This window comes from Rhinichthys klamathensis, unplaced genomic scaffold (assembly GCF_029890125.1).
Source record: "Rhinichthys klamathensis goyatoka isolate OS25496 unplaced genomic scaffold, OSU_Roscu_1.1 h1tg000417l_1, whole genome shotgun sequence".
Taxonomy (NCBI): Eukaryota; Metazoa; Chordata; class Actinopteri; order Cypriniformes; family Leuciscidae; genus Rhinichthys; species Rhinichthys klamathensis.
In genome coordinates this window covers 312422-334844 of record NW_026606915.1, presented here as the reverse complement: position 1 = coordinate 334844, position 22423 = coordinate 312422, and the positions used below count along the sequence as shown (strand labels likewise).

Genomic DNA, 22423 nt, shown 5'->3' with positions numbered 1-22423 from the left:
TTATTAGCTTGAAGCAGGAGCGGAGCAAAGTGCCAGAGACCCTGGAGGGTGCTTTCCTCTGTGATTTATCTCTAGAATCAGCTTTTTAAACTGGCATAACGGTATGCATTGTAATGATGCGAGAGCCGGAAATTCCTCAGGATTCTCCACTGTGAGAAGCACTTGTAAATCAATGGGAGTGGAGAGTGTTTAAGCATACCAATGATTTTAAAGACATTACCCTGAAAAATTGGTAATATTTAATAGGCATTTATCAACACAATTCATCCATCATTTTATACATTCTCGTTAGCATATTCCCAGGCCATTTTTAAGCTGGATTTAGTTGAATTTACCTTAATTATGTGCCCTTTTGCTTGTCTTTCCAGGGGCCAATGCATCAGCTCCAGATCAGCTGAGCCTGGCTTTGGCCTGGAACAGAGTTGACATTGCTCGGAGCCAGATCTTCATTTACGGACAGCAGTGGCCTGTAGGCAATATGCTCCACTCACACAAACTTCATACCTCTGAGTGCTTGTAATTCATTTAGGTATAGATACAGAGATACTTTATTGATCGCAGAGGGGACGAGAAGCACTTCTGTGTACCTCTGACTCTAATTAAACACGGTAGCTGCATTTCAAACAGATTAAAATTCATGAAATAGATTATAACTGCTGTGCACCTATATGTCAGTTTTATTATGTGCTTGGGTAGTATGTGTCCTGGACCTGTAAGCTTTATTTATGTATGGTCAGGTGGGCTCTCTAGAGCAATCTATGCTGGACGCACTGGTGCTGGACAGAGTGGACTTTGTGAAGCTGTTGATTGAGAATGGAGTGAGCATGCACCGTTTCCTGACACTGTCCAGACTTGAAGAGCTCTATAATACGGTAATGTAGCTTTCTGTTCATCAAAGAATCCTGAAAAAATGTATCACGGTTTCCACAAAATATTAAGCAGCACTTTTTTCATACTGTTTTCAAGCAACAGATCAGCATATTCTTTTTTTTTTTTTTCAATAATTTTTGAAGGATCATGTGATGCCGAAGACTGGAGTAATGGCTACTGAAAATTCAGCTTTGCCATCACAGGAATAAATTATACATTTTAAAACATATTTTAATAGAAAACTGTTATTTTAAATTTTAATAATATTTCACAATATTACTATATTTATAGTGCTTTATATATATTATATATATATATATATATACATACCACCGTTCAAAGGTAATTGATGTAATTGATTATTAAAGGTTAAATTTGTCTGTTTGTCTAAAACAGAGGCATGGTCCATCCAACACCTTGTACCACCTTGTCAGAGATGTGAAAAAGGTAAGAATTCACTGTGCATGTGTCTGTGTATGCGTGTGTTTCTGTATGCATGTGTGTGAGTGGATGTTAGAGAGAGTGTGTGTAAGTTGTAGATTAGTGTTAGATTTCTGTTGCATATTCAGCAAAGGTGTCTTTCCTGCTTCTTAGCCTAACAGAGAGATTGGGTGAATTAGTTGCCTATTTTGTTTCTGTCTGTGTCCTCTGCTTTTTTCAGTGATTTTCAGACTATAAAACAGTCAGAACAACGGGTTTGTTGCTTCTTAGGTCGCTCGTGTATAGTTTGTTTTTCTTTATTACTATTCATAAGTGCATTTTACGAGACATAATGGGGCGCATGGTTACTTTCTTTTTGCATTCTGGTGATTTTCATGGTCTTGCAGTGACATGTGTGGATATACTGCAATTTCCACTTAAAAAATAGAAAAGAATCAATGCAGGAACCATAAGGTTTTAATTTAGTCTTCTCTTTGTATACTATACTTTGAAGGCTCAAATCTTCTGCTTGTCACTGGAGACTAACATGTTAAAATGTCTTTTGATTTCACATGAACTTACTCTACTGTAGTACAAAATGTCTTTACAAATGAAATGCAGCATCACCTATGATTCTGATCTGCCAGTTGAAGCATATTGTGGTATTTGCTGAGGTTGAAGTAATTAGCCCAGCTTAGAAGATCCATGGTGGCTCTGCGTTGATAATTACAGAACCAGAGCAGAGCCTATTGTAGTTATCATAGTCTGAAGGCTGGATGTGGGATGTAATTTTGCTAAGAGAGATTTGGCCCATAGATCTAATGAAAGGAAGAATCTTAGGAGTTCGTGTTCTCTTTATGTTGTTAAGTCTTACAATCAAAATCTCGACACCCTGATAAGGAGTCTCTAATTGGAAAAGCTCACTAATGTCGGCATAAACCTGAAGATGAGTTAAATCATTAAATTAACAACTGAGGAATTGCTTCTTATCACTTTCACCCATGGTCTTTCTTTGTCCCACCCATTATTAGACTCCATTCTCTCTTTATTTTACTCACTTTCTCTCTCTGTCACTCTATTTTTTTTTTTTTTTTTTTTTTTTTTTTTTTTTTGGGGTAGAAAGGCTTATTGTTTTCACGGTCAGTTCAATATGGCACCAAACCCTGATTCTAGACTTGCTTGGTCTCAGTGGGATGTTTGTCCCTTTAATATGATTCTGTCTCACTGACCTTGTGTGTTCTTTCCAAGCAAGAATATCCAGGGTTCAGTTGGATCTACCTCAAGGTGAATCAGACAATCTTCTTCAATTATCTTGATTCCTTCTAGCAATATGTCAGTGTGTTTGTGGAGTGAGAGTGGATGGGTTTGTATGTAGTTGAGTACGTGTTTCGTGTCTGACTTTACCGTTTGTCATTTTCATAGCCATAACTGTTAGCATGGGTTCAGTGTTGCCATTAATAACCTTTTTGTTTACAGGGTAACCTGCCCCCTGACTACCGCATCAGCCTGATTGACATCGGATTGGTAATTGAATACCTCATGGGCGGAGCCTATCGCTGCAATTACACCAGGAAGAGATTTCGGACCCTCTATCACAACCTTTTTGGACCCAAAAGAGTATGTTATTGACCCTTTAAAAAATAGCATGTAGCTCTAAATCAGCATCATACCAAACTAAGATTTCAAGAACGAAGTAATATAAAGTTGCTATGTTACTAAAATATAGTCGTTATGTTATAAGAATATATTTGTAATTTGTGAATAAAATAGTCATAAAAATAGGAGATTAAAGGTATGTGATTTAATATGTAATATGCGGACAAGTGCCGCTTAAACTAAAACAAAACAACAACATAAAGTCCAGGCCTGGTCCTCTGTCGTCTTGCACTGCTTTCTCTCCTGCTTTTATCCTTCCGGAGCTCCTCCATGGGACTCGAGACCGGTGTGGCGCACAGGTGATGCTCATTAGCACTCGTGCCACCAGCCTCGCTCCATAAGAGATGCACCGATTGCAAATTTCTTGGCCTAATTCAGATTTTTTTTTTTGTACGTGTGACCTGCCGATACCGATTTTAAAGAAAGATATGAAATAAACACGGCTTTAAGTTTTTCAGGAGGGTAAACAGTATATTCAGGTAAGAAATGCTACAGAAATTAGGCTTTTATACTATAGATTATATGATAAACTATAGAAGTTATCAAATGTAAAATAATACTGGATAGTTTTCTTTGTAAAAAATGAAATACAGATTAATGCTTACAATTACTTTCAAAAGTTATTCAGTCAAGAGCAGATAGTTATTTTCTTTGTCTTTTGTTCTTTTATTAACATGACAGACAGCAGCTGGAATATTAGATGGGCATTTTGACATAATTATGTGTGTATTTGACCGTTTAAGCGCAGTAAGCCACTAATTTTGGTACTTGCGACTCACAAGCTGCTTGAGACAGAGAGGCGTTTTATGTGTGCCCCACTTATATAGATCAGTGGTGTGCGTGCCTTTTGTGTGAGCGTGAAACCTGCAGGAATTAGTCAAATTATGCACCATACAAGCAGTATAAGCAAAGCGAATGAGGCGAGTGAGTGAGAATGAGAACGCGCAGCTGACGTTATTGCCTGCGCCACTGGCAACAAAATTGACCGGCTGGCAATCTAAGATGTGAGACTGACTGGCCGGTCATGCGGAAAATCGTCCGATTCCGGTCCCTGGCCGTTGCATCTCTAATTCCCATGGTTCTTGTTCCGCCCTGCTTTCCACTTATTTAGTTGACCTGTGTATTTAAATTATCTCAAATGTTTCCAACAATTTTTAAATCCAGAGAAATCAGCAATTTTACCAAAGTTACCCTCGATTTCCGTTTTTACTTCCATAGAAACCATGGAAACACCAAAGACGCTTTAATACATTATGTATTTTATTAGTGTAAGGGGGTCCACTGGAGGCAAGTTGTATAGAGAACCCAAATGCAGTTTAATACAAACAAGATTAAACATGAAACAAAAACATGACGCTTACCAAACGTGGTAACAGGGAAACACAACTTGACAAAGACATGGTAAACATGAGGGCTTAAATACACAGACTAATGACAAGATAAGGGACACCTGTGAACAATGAACAGACGATTAACCAATGACAAGACAAATGGCAGGATCACATGACAAACAGGGAATTACATGACAAGACACAGAAACACGACAATGACATGAGACGTGACCAAGACAAGACCAAATCGTGACAATTAGACTGGTGAGCAACTGTTTGGATACCTCTATCCACAGACAACGAATCATTGTTTTGGCACTTTTCCACTGCATGGTACGGTACGGCACGCTTTGGCGCTTTTCCACTGCATGGTATGGTACGGCTCGGCTCGGTACGGCTCACTTGTGGCGCTTTTCCACTGCATGGTACGGTACGATACGGCTCGCTTCGGCTCGCTTTAAATGGTACCACCTCTGTTGAGGTTCCAAGTGTACCGTACCGATACTAAAATGTGACGTGAACACACTGCAGATCACTGATTGGTCAGACAGAATCGTCACTACCAGTGTCATTATATTTGCGAGACATCAAACCTGCTAGATTTAAATAGCCAGTAACAGCCACCGCTGTAGCACCTGTTTTAAAACTACTTGCTTGACTTGCTTGAAGAAAAAGAAAGAAAGAAAGAAAACTTCCAAAAAAAGAATTGACTGAATCGTGGTCAGTGGACGAAGAGCAGACATTCCTCTCGTTGGTTGCCGAGGAGCGGATAAACTATAACGGTCAGACTATAATCCCACCCACTTTAAAGCGGTACTAACTGCAGTGGAAAAGCAAACCGAGCTAAAGCGAACCGAGCCGTGCCGTGCTGAGCCGAGTCGTACCACGCAGTGGAAAAGCGAAGCAAGCCGAACCGTGCCGCGCCGAGCCGAACCGTACTGAGCCGTACCAGCAGTGGAAAAGCACCATTATATAGCCTAGCTCAATACGGTCAGTCTTATTGTTGAATCTCGTTTTTTTTATTTACCATAACATGTTTGTACCATACCTCAGAGACAACACTATTTTTTCAAGTGACTAACAGCAAAAAGCTCAGAAAGAGCTTTATTTGGAAAACAGTAAAATTAATTGCATGCCATTTAGCAACACAAGTCATCCAGCTTTTAAAATGATATTCTAATACCGAGCTTAGGCTTCAATGTGCAACAAGTGTCTCATAGCACTAGCAGCCACCGAGTGAACCCACAGTGTACTGTTATAACATAACTTTCAACACACTTAAATGTATTTTTACTATGATTGTTTTGACCAAGTAAAACAGTGCTGCGTTTTTACAATTTTAATTTGTCAACTAAAGTGATCTATGAGTAATAATTCAGCACTCGCGGCTATTTCATTACAATAAAATTAAATAATGTGATTTAAGTTATAAAACATAACTGTAACAAAGTTCAAGTTCAGGGAAGGAGGCGGACATTAAACCTAACTTTAATCATAAAATAAACAAACAACAAAACGAAAGGAGCGGCAGCTGCCGACTGCTGCATATAAGCATAATAAATACAGCAACGTAAAATGTCCCAGCCTCTCGGCCCTGCCCGGCTTCATACCACAGTAATCTTAATAAAACTTTACAGTAGCTCACCCATGAACACGATTTCTGCCTTAGTCCCGTGACTCCGTCGGATTGCTTTCCATTAACTGTGGAGGTGAATATGACAATGCTCATTCACGGCGCTATCAAGCTACGCCTATTCTTATTGTTTTGCGACCTCTAGCGGCGAAACTTAAAGGGGTCATATAATGGTACATGAACTTTTACAAGTTGATTGTACTGAAATGTGTGTTGGCAGTGCCTGTACACAACCATCATATAATGATAAAAGTCTATCCAGTGTTTTTGTTTTAATCTCCTTATATGTTTTTCCCTGCCTCAAATCGAGCCCGTTCGACCGTGTTACGTCACACGGTCGGACGCCCCTCCCACGATTGTTGATTGACAGCAGCGTTTCAACACACCCTCGCCCTGAGCGAGCTGTCATCATAGTCCTCATTGTTAATACGCTGGAGCAGAATGGCGTCTAAGGCCCCGTCCACACTACTGCGTTTTCGTTTAAAAACGGAGACCTTTTGCTACGTTTGCACCTCCCGTCCACATTAAAACGGCAAAAACGGAGACCCAAAACGGAGAAGTTTAGAAACGCTGCCGACCCGTTTTTCGTTTTGAATCGCCGGAGGGCGTTTTAGTGTAGACGGGACAAAACGGAGAACTTTAGAAACGATGACGTAGTAGAGGCTCACGCTCGGCTCTATGATTGGGTGTCATCAGTCATGGCGTATATCTTTGCTAGCAGCTGTTGTACAAGTAAATTCTGCATTTTACAACGCTATAACTGCCTACATGCGCCGGAGTCAAGCTATTATTCGAGCGATCTGTGACAATTCCCGTGTGCAGCGGCGGCGTTGACCGTAAATGGAGCGTCGGTTTGGGGTTAACCCAGAGCATGGTGGGATAAATTTTATCAATGAAGTTGTGTTTACACCGGTGCGCGCATGCCCAGTGTTGGTGAAAGGTCACGTGATCCGCGTTTTCAGTCGTTTTAATGTGGACGGAGATCAATTCTAATACGCAGCTAAAACGCTGGTGTGGACGGAGATCGTATTCGTTTTAATTATCCGTTTCTAAACTAAAACGCAGTAGTGTGGATGGGGCCTAAGCGATTGTGGTGTTCTGTTCTTGGGTGTAATAACAAACACAGCAGTCATTTTGATGTTCCTAAATCCAAACCGCTGAAGACGCAGTGGCTGAGTTTTGTTTTCAAAGGGAATATTCCCCACGATCAACGTCAATGCTTTCATGTTTGCGCGAATCATTTCTCACCAGACTGCTTTATAAACGAGGGTCAGTATGAGCTGGCTTTGCCAAGAAGCAGCTCCTGAAAAAAGAATCGGTAGCAACTATTTATGTTCCCTCTGCACCTCCAGAAGAAGTAAGTGTAAAGTTTTATTAACCTTTATATTAATCTTTGCAAATCGCGAAAAAAAGTTTTTCATGACCATTAGTTGTAACGTCAATCTGTCAATGAACTAACGTATACATCAGTAAACACATAGCGTTCGTATCTCACATCTCTACCCTGCCAGTGCATACAAAAATAGATCAAAGTGACATTACGTTAACCAACCATTCAGAAACGTCCTGTTCGAGCCTTAATTGTCGAACTTCTTTGCGGCTGTCATCTTGTTCCGGGTCCGACTCCGGTTCAAATTGATACGATTGCACAGATGTGTCCTGCTCAGAGACTCCCGCTGTCATTCTTTCTCCAAAATATACCCTCAACTGTTGTCAAGGCAACACTCCACGTGCATTGTATCAAAAACGCCGAGGGGCGGAGTGAGCGAAGCTCATTATCATTTAAAGGCATATGCACTGGAACGGCGTGCTGAAAACAGAGCTGTTTTTGACCAGGTAAAATTAGTGTTTTCTTAAAATACTAATGAGAATTTTTAATAAAAGTATATTACAAAGTTTTCATTTAGACCCTAAACATTCATATTAACTTGTACAAAAATGGCATTATATGACCCCTTTAAATAGTGTACCTTTAAGAGTGTAGTATTCAATGAATAAAGAAGAAACATTTAAAGAAAAATGTATAGTTTTAACTTTTGACTGTATTTTGTTTTGACTGTATCTCAAAACTTTTATATTTTCTCATACATTTTTTTTAACGAAATTCTTAAAATATGCATATTACGAAAGTCTTTTTTATATATTTGTTTCAATTTTAACATCTTTGTAGTTAAGTGATGACCCATTTAAATAGTCAATCACTTCTGCTATCTAAATAACACTAAAATAAAGTGTTATTGCTTTTCAAACACAAGGTTATTCTCTCAGGTTCCCATTAATGAAAAAAAAATTCCAATGTAATTTAATGTGTTGAGTTTCTATCAGCATGACTCACCTGGGGAAAAAAAATATTCCCATCTGAGCTACCACAGAGATGGCATATGGAACTAGCACAAACTAGATACTAGGTGCAGAGCAAATTTCCATATAGCGGCACTTCAGAGTAAACAGGCGTCAAGACAAATTCTCAAGCCACTGACACCTGGATGATATCTCATTTTCTCACACATTTTTAACTCTGACAGCTCAGGCATCTAAACCACAAATCTCGGCCCTCTGACGCACAACAGATTTCAGAGAGTGCAACCTGGGTTACTGAGTGTACATGAAACATCGCTGCTCCATCATGCCAATGTCACATGAGCATCCTATCTGTAATAGTAGTTTGCCAGTACATGATGTCTGAGAGTGTGTATTCATGAATCTATGCATGCACTTTAATATTGTGAGTACATTTTATCTTACATGAACATAAACACATACATCTTTCTACGTATGCGGCTGTATAGGCTTGAAATAGATCAGACATCTGTGGTGCCACCAGAGAGATGCTCTAAATTTATCATTGCAAAGCATGAAGAATCCTATTAAACATGCCATGTTTTTACATGTGCACCAGAAGGATGGTAAAACAATTTGGGAAATGCATAAATCAAATCTAACGTGTCTTGATATTTTTGTCCTGTATATGTTTTTATTTTTGTGTGTGTTGTAGCCAAAAGCCCTGAAGCTGCTTGGAATGGAGGTTAGATTTATTTCTTAATTTTATGTATCCCACTGCTTTCCAATAAAATCCCCACTGAGTTTCACTGAAACGCTTTCTTTAAGCTCTCCTTTGATTTAAAGGGTTGGATTCAAGTAATAAAGATTCACAATGAAAATGCTCCTTGTAATGCATGTTCAGAGGTTTTTATAATTACCTACAATTATCTTACATTTGTGTTTACTCTTACTAATAATAACAACCACATTTTGACTATAAATATAGCTACTTTTATTGTCCTATTTTGCTCTTTATATTATTGTTATCATTACAAAACTAGGGCAAAATAGAAACCTATAATTTATATTCTGAATGTGGTTATTACTATTATTATAAAAGAAAAATTATAATTATTATTAAATCTTTACCATGATAGGATGACATGCCCATTAGGCGAGGACGTCAGAAGACCACACGGAAGCGAGAAGAGGAAGTAGACATTGACCTGGATGACCCAGAAATCAATCATTTCCCTTTCCCATTCCATGAGCTGATGGTTTGGGCAGTGCTGATGAAACGGCAGAAGATGGCCCTGTTCTTCTGGCAGCATGGCGAGGAGGCCATGGCTAAAGCACTGGTTGCCTGTAAGCTATGTAAGGCGATGGCCCACGAAGCGTCAGAAAACGACATGGTAGATGACATTTCACAGGAACTCAATCAGAACTCAAGGTATGAATGTAAAGATATGTTATGACCCGGTTACTTCAAGAATGAGTGTACACACGAGGATTTTACCTGCATGTCCTGTTCTCATTGCTGTTGAGTGTACAACTCTTGGGTGGGTACGTTTGGGGAGACCATCTGTTATGTACCAAACTGGCATCCCATCAAAGGAACAGTAGCTGGCCACAAAGACACAAAGAAAAATTCCTAAAAGTCTAATGTGCTCCCTTTTCTCTTTGTAATGGAATTTGCTTGCACACCTAAAACAAGCTGTTTTGTGTTGTGTAGAGAAGATCTTGTATGATTATGTGCATATGAATGTATCTTTGGCACAGAAATATTCCGTCTTTTTTTTTCATCAGGGAGTTTGGTCAGCTGGCTGTTGAGCTACTAGATCAGTCCTATAAGCAGGATGAACAGATGGCCATGAAGCTGTTGACCTACGAGTTGAAGAACTGGAGTAATGCCACCTGTCTGCAGCTGGCAGTGGCTGCCAAGCACAGGGACTTCATCGCCCACACCTGTAGCCAGATGCTTCTCACTGACATGTGGATGGGACGTCTGCGCATGCGCAAGAACTCTGGCCTGAAGGTCAGATCTGGGAGAAAAAAGTCAGCATGAAATGGAAATTCACCTTAATGCATCTAATGGTCTTATTGTCAACACTTCATTCATGCAAATTTAATTTTAAATTTTGTATGTTTTGACCTCGTAATTTTTAATCAAAATGTCATAAATGGTTCTTCCGGTGAAGCGATAGACTTCTCTTTGCTAGTCTTCTCCAATCATTTAGTCTGCTTAAACCCGCCCCTTTCTTACAATCGACTGCAAGCTCACATTCAGATCTGCCTCCACCCAATCAACAACTGATAGATAGAACCAAGTCCCAGCCCTACATTTTTTTCTTTTTCTATATTCTATTTCACTCTGATGTACATTACAATACATAAGAAATGATCCGTCGCCTCTTCTGTTACATCGCGACTATAAAGATATTCAACAGATTACGGTATTTGTGAATTTGCCTGCCAAATTGAGGCTTTTTTTGGGTGAATTTGTCATTTTTGTTGTATTTACCATGTCCTCATCAACATGAGGCAAACAACTTGCATGTAGCATCTTAATTGCCATTTCAGTACTCTAATAGCTTTCTGAATAATCTCTAGTCTAATTATCATTCTTACTCGAGAGACACCAAAATGACAGGAATATTTATTGTCGGGAGATTTGCAAATTAAATTGGTTGGCCATGTAAAGAAATTTAATTCACAAAATTGCTTGTTTTTCATGATGGCAGAATTCAAATCTGGACATATCAATATACAGTTTCTGGTGTCACTGCTGGTGTCAAAGTTAAACAAGGGATATAAACACTCCATGTTGTACTCTGGACTTTTGAAGTGGACAGTTGGCATACTAGCTTAAGGGTGTGAATGGAAAACATTTACATGCTCTGTGGTCTTTTACATCAGCTTGTCCATCAAAACACATCCTTAAAGCATTATACCTGTTGAGAACATAAGTTGTTCTTGTTGCAACTCTTTTCGCACATCAAATGAGCAAAAAACACATAAAATCCTTTCAGACTGACCTTCTCATTCACGTTTATGCATTTGGCATATGCGAATTGCATTCAAGATAAACATTTCATCAGTCCATGCATTCCCTGAGAATTGAACCCATGTCCTTGGCATTTCAGTAAGGCACGACTGAGACACAATAACAACAATCTGATTTTAGTTGGATTTCAAACCACCTAAGAAGGTTTAAAATCAACATTCTGTTCTAAAAAAAAAAAAAAAAAAAATCAAAGTTTGCACATTAAAATATTGTCTGTATTGTATTGTCTGTAACAAATGCAGCCGATCCCAAACTTATGAATGTACACTCACTGGCCACTTTATTAGGTACACCTGTTCAACTGCCAACTGTGATCAACCAATCACATGGTAGCAGCTCAAAGCATTTAGGCATGTAGACATGGTCAAGACGGTCTGCTGAAGTTCAATCTGAGCATCAGAATGGGGAAGAAAGATGATTTAAGTGACTTTTCAATGTCACATGTTTGTTGGTACCAGACAGGTGGTCTGAGTATATCAGAAACTGCTTATCCACTGGGATTTTCATGCACAACCATCTCTAGGGTTTACAGAGAATGGTCCGAAAAACAGAAAATATCCAGTCAGCAGCAGTTCTGTGGGTGAAAATTACTTGTTGATGCCAGAGGTCAGAGGAGAATAGCCAGACTGGTTTGAACTGATAGAAAGGCCTAAATTAAGGCCTGGTCTGATGAGTCTCGATTTCTGCTGGACATTCAGATGGTAGGATCAGTATTTGGTGTAAACAACATGAAAGTATGGATCCATCCTGTCTTGTATCAATGGTTCAGGCTGCTGGTGTTGTTATGGAGTGGGGGATATTTTCTTGGCAAACTTTGGACCCCTTGGTATCAATTGGTATCAACTCGTCTCTTAGTTGACTTTACTCGCAAATCGCGTGGAAACTCGTTGCCCTATACCACTTTAGTTTTTACACAAGCTGAAACTAAACATGTTGAGTTGTATTAACATGGAACCCTAACTTTTTACACAAGCTGAAACTTAACATGTTGAGTTGTATTAACCTATAATCTTAAGTAGGTGCAGTTTACATTAGTAGTCTTTACTGAAAATCATTAGATCACATTCTAAAAATGTTTTGAGTATAGGTGTACTATTAGGTACCCAGCATGCTTTGCAACATGAAGCTTTTCATTTATCACTTTTCATGACTTTACTCTTGGCTTTTTTGCTATAACAATTGTGCCTTTTAAACACAGATATAACAGCTAGAGAAAAACTAATGTTCAAATGTCAAGGGCAAGAAAGAGCCCAACTAAAGCCAACACTTATCACCATTATGGTGACTATTTTTAAATTAAATTAAACAATAATTCATCAACATCTAAACCTCTGTTAATTCTCAGTACCGTCTGCTGCCGAGGCCCGAGACCCTTGGAAGCACGTTAGACGCGGGTCTTTTCACGTGACCAGGCAGGTTTTTGAATACCAGTGGTTTCTGCCTTTTGATTTGTGTGGTGTTTGAACCCCTCCCTTTCCTTATGAAACTAAACATACCAAGTAATCTCTGCTGAACCTGATTAGTGCAATGAATCTTTCAGCTAAATAGTACAAACAACTAATGTTGTTTAGTAATGATAGCAGTTTTTTACTAAACATAAAAGAATAAGTAATGATCACTCGTAAGTTTAATTAGAAAAAAAATCTGGGTTTGCAGTCCCTTTATAACCACAGTGTACTCATCTTCTGATGGCTACTTCAGGGGGATAATGCGCCATGTCACAAAGCTCAAATCATCTCAAACTGTGTTCTTGAACATGACAATGAGTTCACTATTCTCAAATGGCCTCCACAGTCACCAGATCTCAATCCATTAGAGCACCTTTGTGATGTGGTGGAACGAGAGATTTGCATCATGGATGTGCAGCTGACAAATCTCCAGCAACTGCGTGATGCTATCATGTCAATATGGACCAAATTCCCTGAGGAATTCTTCCATCACCTTGTTGAATCTATACCACAAAGAATTAAGGCAGTTCTGAAGGCAGAAGGGGGTCCTACCCAATACTAGCAATGTGTACCTAATAAAGTAGTCAGTGAGAGTAAAAAAAAGAAAACTTCAATCTTTAGACTGATGCTGTATATGTCAGTCCCTATTAAAACAAGCTGTGCAGAGCTTCTTGATTTCTGCCTTTTGTTCAGACCTTAGTGGTGAGATTGGCGTTTCATATCTCACAGGTGCTATTGTTGCAAGAAAGAGAGAGACAGTTATTTCATCATCACAGGCATTCTGTGACTGGAAGAACTGGTCTTACTGACTACTAAATAATGAAATGTAACCGTGGATTTTTTTTCCCCCTCAAACTCTGTTTTTGTTTTGTCCACTAGGTTATCTTGGGCCTACTTCTCCCCCCTTCCATACTGAGTCTTGAATTTAAAAATAAGGACGAGATGTCATATATGCCTCAGGATCAGGACACCTACCTGCAGGAGAAGGATGTGGATGAACCCGAGAAACAAGCTAAAGAAAAAGAGGAGGAGGACATGGAGTTCACAGTAAGATCTTACTGTGAGACGCAGTACAACTCCGTGGTGAGAGCACCCACCTTAGCCTCGTCTCTTAGCTTGTAGTCTAACACACTCGGGCACACACACGTACACGCACTTAGGCACATCTGCTCTGCTCTGTCCTCAACCTGCCACCAATTTGGCCTCTCAAATATGCTTCCGTTTTTTTTTTGTTTTTTTTTGTTCCTCGAGTCTGTGGCTCCTCTTCTTAGAAATCCGTACCAACCCTGCCGTTTTTCTGACCTCCCCTCTTCCACTTCGCCCTTTCTCTTCGTTCCTCGTTGTCAAAGCGAAGACGCGTGGTTGTGGAGTTGTATCGTGTCTCCGTCTGCCTCTGTCCTTGTCTCCTCTGTTTCTTTTCTTTACGCTAGGGTCTCGTCTGAAGTACGGTACTGTGACTGAATGCTGTGTCTTTATCATTCACACATCTACAACACCATTGTGCATGTTAAAGGCTTGTTTCAATATTGCATTATGTTAGCAGCCTTGATCTGCCTTCTCCATGATGACAACCTTCACTTTTAAGTTGAACCAGAAGTGCCTTCTTTCACACAAAACTGCACGAATATTGTTGTTCAATCTTCTATTGTGAACTATCAAGTGTTGCTCTAAAGCAGTGGCTCTTGAACTGTTGGAACTGTCAGATGGTGGAGCGCATACACAGCCCCAAATCTGGGGGAAAGCAGCAACTACTTCAAAACAATTACTTACTATTTTGATTAGTGTACAAATTGTCCTTAATTTGTACCCTGTATCTTGAAATTGTCTTAATTTTTTGGATCCATAATTTTGTTCTTATTTTGTTAAAACTGCTATGTTTAGCTAATCAACCCAAATGAGCCATGTTTGCTAATAAAGAACAATTAAACTGGACTGAACAAGGAAACTACCATTCCATATTTTGGAAACACTAAGATTTTTTATATTCACCAATGTATCATTTAATTATTAAACATACAATCAAAAACAGGACTATTGTTTTGAAATAAAATTTGAAAAGAAAATGTTAGTTGTAATTGCAAAGCCCTGTTTTCAGCAGCCATTACTCCATTCTACTAAAAGAAAACTACGGAAAATGGAAAAACGTTCTTATTATTAGCACGGTCTAAATGTTTATGCTATTTAAAGAAGTGTTTAAATGGTAGTACAGTGTCTTTTTTCAGTTGCCGAAGTATTAAAATACACTTTGAAGTCAAATTTTGGTTTTAAAAATAGCAAACACAAAAACATTTTCCTAGAAACACACCAGTCTGTTGTTCTTTTGAGAACTGAAGGCTGTTCTGTACACTACTGTTCTGAAAGAGAAAGCAAACCTGATTTAAACAACACAGAGAGAGAGACAGCCCAGATGAACAACAACAAGATAAAGAGTACATTGGAGTCTCAGAGAAAGAGACTGGTGCTATACTTGTGCAATTTTATAAATATCTCATAAACTGACAGAGAATTTGAATAATACAGTTTTTATATGAAATTGGAAATGGTAATTTGTGACATTTTAAAGTCAGTATTTTTTATCAATTTAATGCATCATAATTATCAATTATCAGTTGTGTCAATTAAGTCAGTAAGATTTCTTTTAAAGAAAAAAATCAGCAAGACAGCAATAAATTGATCAAAAATGACAGAAAAGACATTTATAATGTTACAAAAGAATGTAATTTCTTTTCAGCATTAGAATGATTTCTTAAAGGGTTAGTTCACCCAAAAATGAAAATTATGTCATTAATGACTCACCCTCATGTTGTTCCAAGCCCGTAAGACCTCCGTTCATCTTCGGAACACAGTTTAAGATATTTTAGATTTAGTCCGAGAGCTTTCTGTCCCTCCATTGAAAATGTATACACGGTATACTGTCCTTGTCCAGAAAGGAAATAAAGACATCATCTAAGTAGTCCATGTGACATCAGTGGGTTAGTTAGAATTTTTTGAAGCATCGAAAATACATTTTGGTCCAAAAATAACAAAAACTACGACTTTATTCAGCATTGTATTGTCTTCCGGTTCTGTTGTCAATCCGCGTTCACGAGTCCACAGTAACGCTGATGACTTAAAGGGTCACTTCACCCATTTGCATTAAGGTTTGTATTGTTAGAAACCCTGTCATATATTATAATGATGGTGGAATTTTGCTTGTTTTTTTTCTGAGATGGGAGAAAAAAGGAATTAAGTGTTTTACTTCCGTCCTATCGTGACGTAAATATCGTCATTTTGCGTCACGATAGGACGGAAGATAAATTTCATTGCATATTAAGAAAACTACAGCCTTTAGCTCATTATTATTCAAGGGCGTGGGACCCACTCACCCCACCGGCCTATTACAGATCAGTGGGTGGGACTAAACCTGAAGAAACTAAACTATTAATCCGCCATCTTGCTTGGAAGACAGCAAGCTAAGCTAACAAGCGCTCAAGGAGTTAGATTTACCATAATGCCTGAATTTACGACACACGATATGGAAGACGAGGATTTTGAAAATCTTTTGCTCGAAACTGATGTTCGTGGCTATTTATACGAGCCACAATATAGCGAAGAGCAGCTGAGGCTGATGGAGGAACAAGAGGCGGCGGCGTCGGCTGCGGCAGCGGCCGCCACAGGAGACCAGCCCGGCGCAGACGAGAAGCCCGGGCTTGCTCGCGCTGTAGCGAATTGGTGGTGCTCGTGCTGTAACTGTGCGCCTATGGACACCGAGCTAGAGTATGTCTGCTGCAAAGAATCTCTAAAATGCCAATTCCTTCTAGAAGAAATGTCAGAGGCAGACACGGACATGGAGTTTTGTGCACACGGACGTTTGTGTTGTGATGTGAACCATCCTAGTGTCGCACCGCATATGCAGATTCCAGGTATCATGCAATAATTCACCATATAGAAAGAAATACAAACGAGGAGTAGCTGCTAATTCGCTAATGAGTTTGCCAATGTAACGGGGTTCGTTGTTGTGGGAAGAATGAGACGGGAATCGGCGAACATTTAAACATTTTAATAGTAAAATAAACAAATACAAAACAAAAGTATAAGCCAGCAGCCCCGCACTGCTGGCCACACACAACAGAAACAAAACACACCATAAAATCAGGCCTGTTCCTCTCTCGATCTGCCCTGTCGTCGCTCCTCGTTTTATGCGTCCGCTCCTCGGTGAGAGACGCGAGAGAGACCAGTGCGTCTCACAGCTGTCGTTCATTATCACTCACGCCACCGGCCTCGCGCCGCTCTCACGTCCCTCGTCCTGCTCGCCACAGCCAACTAACTATACATTTTGTGTGAAATGAATTTCTAACTCTGTTGGCAGCTAACGTTAGCCCCGTAGAGTAGACGGAAAAGTGATTTCTCTGATGTTTGCGACTTTGCGCTGTTCTGGATTAGTGGGAGTGGCTTGCGGAGCTGTGCAACGTGGTGCATTCTGGGAGTTGTGGTCTTACACACAAATGCGCCCTAAAGTTATTTTCTGTCTTTTCTCGGTCAAGAGGGCACCAAATTCAAAATTTCTTTTACATTTCGACTACATATATGACCCACTTTCAATAAAGATTAATGTTGAAATGGGTGAAGTGCTCCTTTAAGACGCTGCTGACGTGTTATCTGGTGCGTCCGTGTATTCGGGTTCAAATAAATATGGCTGGGCAAAAAAATGCAAGTCTTCCTCTGTGTCGAAATCTTTAGACATGTTTGCGAAGATTGTTTTGTTTACAGCGTGCGTCTCCCTCAGACTGTAAACAAAGCTCTTTCGCACCAGATACACGTCAGCAGCGTCTTAAGTCATCAGCGTCACTGAACGCGGCTTGACAACAGAAGCGGAAGAGAATACAATGCTGAATAAAGTCGTAGTTTTTGTTATTTTTGGACCAAAATGTATTTTCAATGCTTCAAAAAATTCTAACTAACCCACTGATGTCACATGGACTACTTTGATGATGTCTTTATTTCCTTTCTGGACAAGGACAGTATACCGTGTATACATTTTCAATGGAGGGACAGAAAGCTCTCGGACTAAATCTAAAATATCTTAAACTGTGTTCCGAAGATGAACGGAGGTCTTACGGGCTTGGAACAACATGAGGGTGAGTCGTTAATGACATAATTTTCATTTTTGGGTGAACTAACCCTTTAAGGATCATGTGACACTGAAGACTAAAGTAATGATGCTGAAAATTCAGTTTTGCCATCACAGGAATAAATTACATTGTGAAATATATTAAAAAAGAAAACATTTTAAATTATAATAATATTTCACAATGTTACTGTTTTTATTGTATTTTTGATCAAATAAATGCAGCCTTGGTGAGCATAAGTAAAAATGTTACCGACCCCAAACTTTTGAAAGTAAGACACAAAAATACTTTATCAGATTAGTTTAAACACAGTCAGTTACAGTAATTGTTGGTGCTTTAGGTCAATTACATTATTTAATTTATGTAGGTCTTTTTTTTTTTTAAATCAGCCAATCAACTCATACAATCCTCCTCAGTTTGAGAACCACTGCTCTAAAGAAACAGGTCAGCACAAGACACTAGTTTAGAAATGTAGTCCAAGAGTTACTACTGTAGGTCAAAACAACTGAGAAGGACTTCATTTCCCAGAACGTGACTGGGTTGACCTGATCTTATATACAACATGGTATCAAAAAAGGAAGTTTTGCCCCTCACTTCACTATGAATATTATATAGAAATATGAAGTTACAACACAAGATGACAATTGTATTGCAATTTATTTGAATGCTCTTCTGGAAAGTATAATTGCAGTAATGTTTCTCTGTTAAAACATTGAAATGCCTGTGCCAAAATTAGATCTTGTGCATAGCATAAGCTAAAAAAAAAAAAAAAAAAAAGGTTTTCATTGCATTTAGGTTGACAGTGTGTCCTTTGTAAGATTGTAATGCAGCAAAGTTCGACCAGCTTCAACAGCAAAAAAAGTTGTTGCAATACAATTTCTGCCATAATGTCCAAGAGTGCACCATATTTTTCCATTTACGGGATAAGCTCCCCACTCTTGGATTAAGGATGTGTCCAAATAACTCATGGCACTGGGCATTTTCATTCCCCTTTTCTTTTTTCCTCTCTCTCAAACACACTCTCACACTCTCTTTCTTTTTCCGCACGACCATTCCCAGCGGAATCATCAATGCCCAGCTCATAGTGAATATCTCACCTTCCTCGAGACTCAGGATTGCTTAGCAGTGAAACAGCTGCATGCAATTCTGGGTGAGAAGTCACATGTAAATAGTGTGTAAAAGCAATGCTTTCTATTTTTCTTTTTCTCCTCTATACTTTTTCCAGGCCATGCTGGGAAACGTCAGTACAGAAGCTTCACGTAAGAAACAGGTGGTGGAGGTTCAGAACCGTCATCGGCTGATTCCACTGGGTCGCAAAATTTACGAGTTTTACAACGCCCCTATCGTCAAGTTCTGGTTTCACACGGTAAAAGCCCCAGCTGTGCCCTCATTTAGTACAAAAAGACACACAGTATTGTTCAGTCTGTTTAGCATATCAAATATATAAACATCAAAATACCTTGTATGTGAATTCTTCAGAGAAATGTCCTCTGAAATCTTTCAGTTCAGTTCAATTCATATCAATAGATACCATATCAGGTCCAGAGGGAGAAACGTTCAAATGCAGGCAAGTAGAGATCAAAACAGCTGAGTTTTTTTTTAGCCTCATCTATGTTTTAAATATAGGCCATGAATCTGACAAATCTCCAGGCTGCAGAAGATGAAAAATTCTGCTCTATGTGCCGTGTGTCTTTTGTTATTTACTTACTCTTTTTTCTCTCGTTGCTTGTACTCTCTCTCCCTCTCACCCTGTCTCCCTCTCTTCCTCTCCCCTCTCACCCTGTCTCCCCCCCCCCCCCCCCCCCCCCCTCTCTCTCTCTCTCTCTCTCTCTCTCTCTATCTATCTCTCATCACACTGTCACATTGTAGTTTACACTGAGCAATATTTCTGTTCCCTTTCATTCGGGAACTCCTACGTCTCGTCGGAGGAGTTTACAACGAATTGGGATCACGCTAGGGAGACCAATTGCCTTCGAGTGAATTAAAACAACCCAGTGAATATTGCCATGCAGGACTTGCTTTCCACGCCCCGCCTGCCAGTGCGGGTATAAAGCGGAAGCGAGCGCACACACATATGCTATTTGCTTCGGAGCCAACCGGTTGTGTCCTCTGAGTGGATGAGCTTCAAGATTAGTGTCTTATCTTCACGCTCAACGAGTCTGCTGTTTTTTCCGAGACCTCTCTGTGTTGGTGTGACGGCGCTTCAGCGATCTTCACGATCTCCCGGGTACCAGCTGTTGCTTCACGCGATCTGCCTTTTTTTCAAAGAGCTGTTGTCACAGCTGGTATTCGGTTGAGTGCATTATGCCACGTTTATCGCTCACAATAAAGAGAGCGTTTTTCTGAAAAAAGAGCAACACGGGTGAAGATCGCGTCCTTTTCAGGATGACGTTTCACCCGTGTGTTTCTAGATGCGGTCAACTTCTGCCTCCGGCTGATGATCATGATCGCTGCCTCTCCTGCTTGGGCCTCGTGCATGCTGAGGCAGCGTTCGTGAACGAGTCATGTTCTCACTGCGGGAACATGACCGTCGCGGTGCTTAGGCTGAGACTGCGAACCCTCACTCGAGGGGGAGTCCCTTTGGAGATTCCCCGATCTAGTTCTTCTTCTGGTTCACTTCAGAAGAAGGCTACTTCGGCTAATCCCATTGGTAGTCTGAGGGTTACAGTGAGGAATGACCCGCCGGGTGAAAGACCCCAGCGGGCTTCCCACTCCTTTGCATCGCTGCCATTGGAGCCCCTGGAGGAGCGCGCTGGGCCATCTCGTGTGGTCCCAGTCGTTTCCTTCGGGGCCCCACCAGAGGACCAGATTTCGATCGCTGCATCGGAGGGAGAGCGGTCATCTTCTGGGGATGATGACTCGGCTGCGCTGCCCCCTTCGGGTGTGGTAGTGTTGTCCGAGCCAGACCCGGAAATGACTGTTATGCTTGTCCGGGCGGCCGAGAGAGTCGGGCTCGTGTGGAATCCTTCACCGCGTCCCGAACCTTCTCGGCTTGACAATTGGTTTCTCGGGGCGGCCCATGCTGGTTCTCAGCGCTCCGCCCCGGTTCCTTTCTTTCCGGAGGTGCATGATGAGGTGACGAGATCGTGGACGGCCCCTCTGGCAGCCAGACACAGATCGACTCCCTACTCCTCCCTCACCACTCTCGATGGCGGGGCAGTGAAGGGATACGAAGGCATCCCCCAGCACAACGTTCTGTGGCGATGCAGTTGTGTCCCAAGACCGCGTCCACCTGGCGGGGTAACCCTTCGCTCCCCTCCCGCGCATGTAGGTTCTCTTCCGGTCTGACTGGAAAGGCTTACAGTGCGTGTGGAGAAGCTGCTTCTACCCTGCATGCCATGGCACTCCTCCAGGTCCACCAGGCCAAGGCGCTCTGTGACATGCAGGAGAGTGGTACCGACCCTGGGGTGCTCCAAGAGCTGCGTACGGCGACGGACCTCGCCCTACGGGCGACGAAAGTCATCGCACGTTCCCTGGGCCGGGCGATGTCCACTCTTGTGGTCCAGGAGCGACACATGTGGCTCACCCTGGCTGATATGAGGGAGTCGGACAAGAATAGGTTCCTGAACTCCCCCATATGCCAGGGTGGCCTCTTCGGCGATGCGGTGGAGAGCTACGCCCAACAGTTCTCCGCCGCTCAGAAGCAGTCGGAGGTGATAAGACACATCATGCCCGGAGACAGGCTGTGGCTGCCCCGTCAGCTGCGTCTCCGGCTGCTCGTCGCCGAGGGCGCCCTCCTGCCGCCGCCTCCGCCCCTGCCCAGCCCAAGCAGCAGCCAGCTAAGCAGCAGGGTGCCGGCCGCAAGAGAGGTGCCCAGCCCGCTCGGAGTTCGTCTAAGCCCCCCAGCAAGAGGAGAGGTAAGCGACCCTGAGACGGGCGACCCAGAGGACGTGATGGCTGCTCTTCGGGAGGGTGCCTCTGCACCCCTCCTTCCCCCGGAGGAGGGCCGGGTGGAGAATCTTCTTTTTTCCTTTTGTTTCTGTTCTGCCGCTGGCCACCCACATTTTCAATAAAAGAGCAGTTTCCACTTCCTCTGGGTCACTCACGGTCGGGACTGGCAGTCCAGGTCGACGCTCAATTGCCTCGCCGCTCCCAGTCTCATCCCCCGAAGAGGGCCAGAATGACAGTGTGCGCCGCCACGTTGCCTCGCCGCTCTCATTCCCCTCGCCCCAGCGCTCAGATGTCAGTGACGCCGCTACGGCCTCGTCACTTTCGTCTTTCGCTGGGCAAGGAGGCGCGGAAACCAGGACTCGACGCCCCCGGGCCTCGCTCCTTGTTTCCCCTCCTTCCTTCCATCCCGCTGGCTCATCCGTACCATCCGGCTCGGCTATGCAATTCAGTTTGCCCGCCGGCCCCCCAAGTACAGGGGCATCCGCTTCACCCAAGTGCGGAGTGTCGATGCCCCTGTCTTGAGGAAAGAGATCGACGCCCTGCTGGCGAAGGACACGATCAAGCCGGTCCCTCCAGCCGAGATGAGGTCTGGGTTTTACAGTCCTTACTTCATCGTACCCAAGAAGAGCGGTGGGTTACGGCCGATCCTGGACCTGCAAGTTTTGAATCGGGCTCTACACAAGCTCACGTTCAAAATGCTCATGCAGAAGCGCATCTTCGAGTGCATCCGTCCCCAGGAT

The 22423-nt window shown here is 41.7% G+C and overlaps 1 protein-coding gene across 13 annotated transcripts in view; it reads left to right on the top strand.

Moving 5' to 3' along the window:
- trpm3 (transient receptor potential cation channel, subfamily M, member 3) overlaps positions 1-22423 on the top strand; it is a 186091-nt gene that overhangs the window by 146007 nt on the left and 17661 nt on the right. For 5 of the 13 annotated variants that reach the window (XM_056235212.1, XM_056235215.1, XM_056235204.1 and 2 more), the window contains exons 10-19: positions 369-469; positions 738-872; positions 1267-1317; positions 2539-2574; positions 2767-2907; positions 8906-8935; positions 9330-9622; positions 9979-10207; positions 13564-13767; positions 19018-19158. In XM_056235212.1, the coding sequence (XP_056091187.1) occupies positions 369-469; positions 738-872; positions 1267-1317; positions 2539-2574; positions 2767-2907; positions 8906-8935; positions 9330-9622; positions 9979-10207; positions 13564-13767; positions 19018-19158 (1361 nt within the window). Of the gene's footprint in view, positions 1-368; positions 470-737; positions 873-1266; positions 1318-2538; positions 2575-2766; positions 2908-8905; positions 8936-9329; positions 9623-9978; positions 10228-13563; positions 13768-19017; positions 19159-22423 lie in introns of those variants that run through there. The other 8 variants (XM_056235206.1, XM_056235209.1, XM_056235208.1 and 5 more) reach the window with 5 other exon arrangements.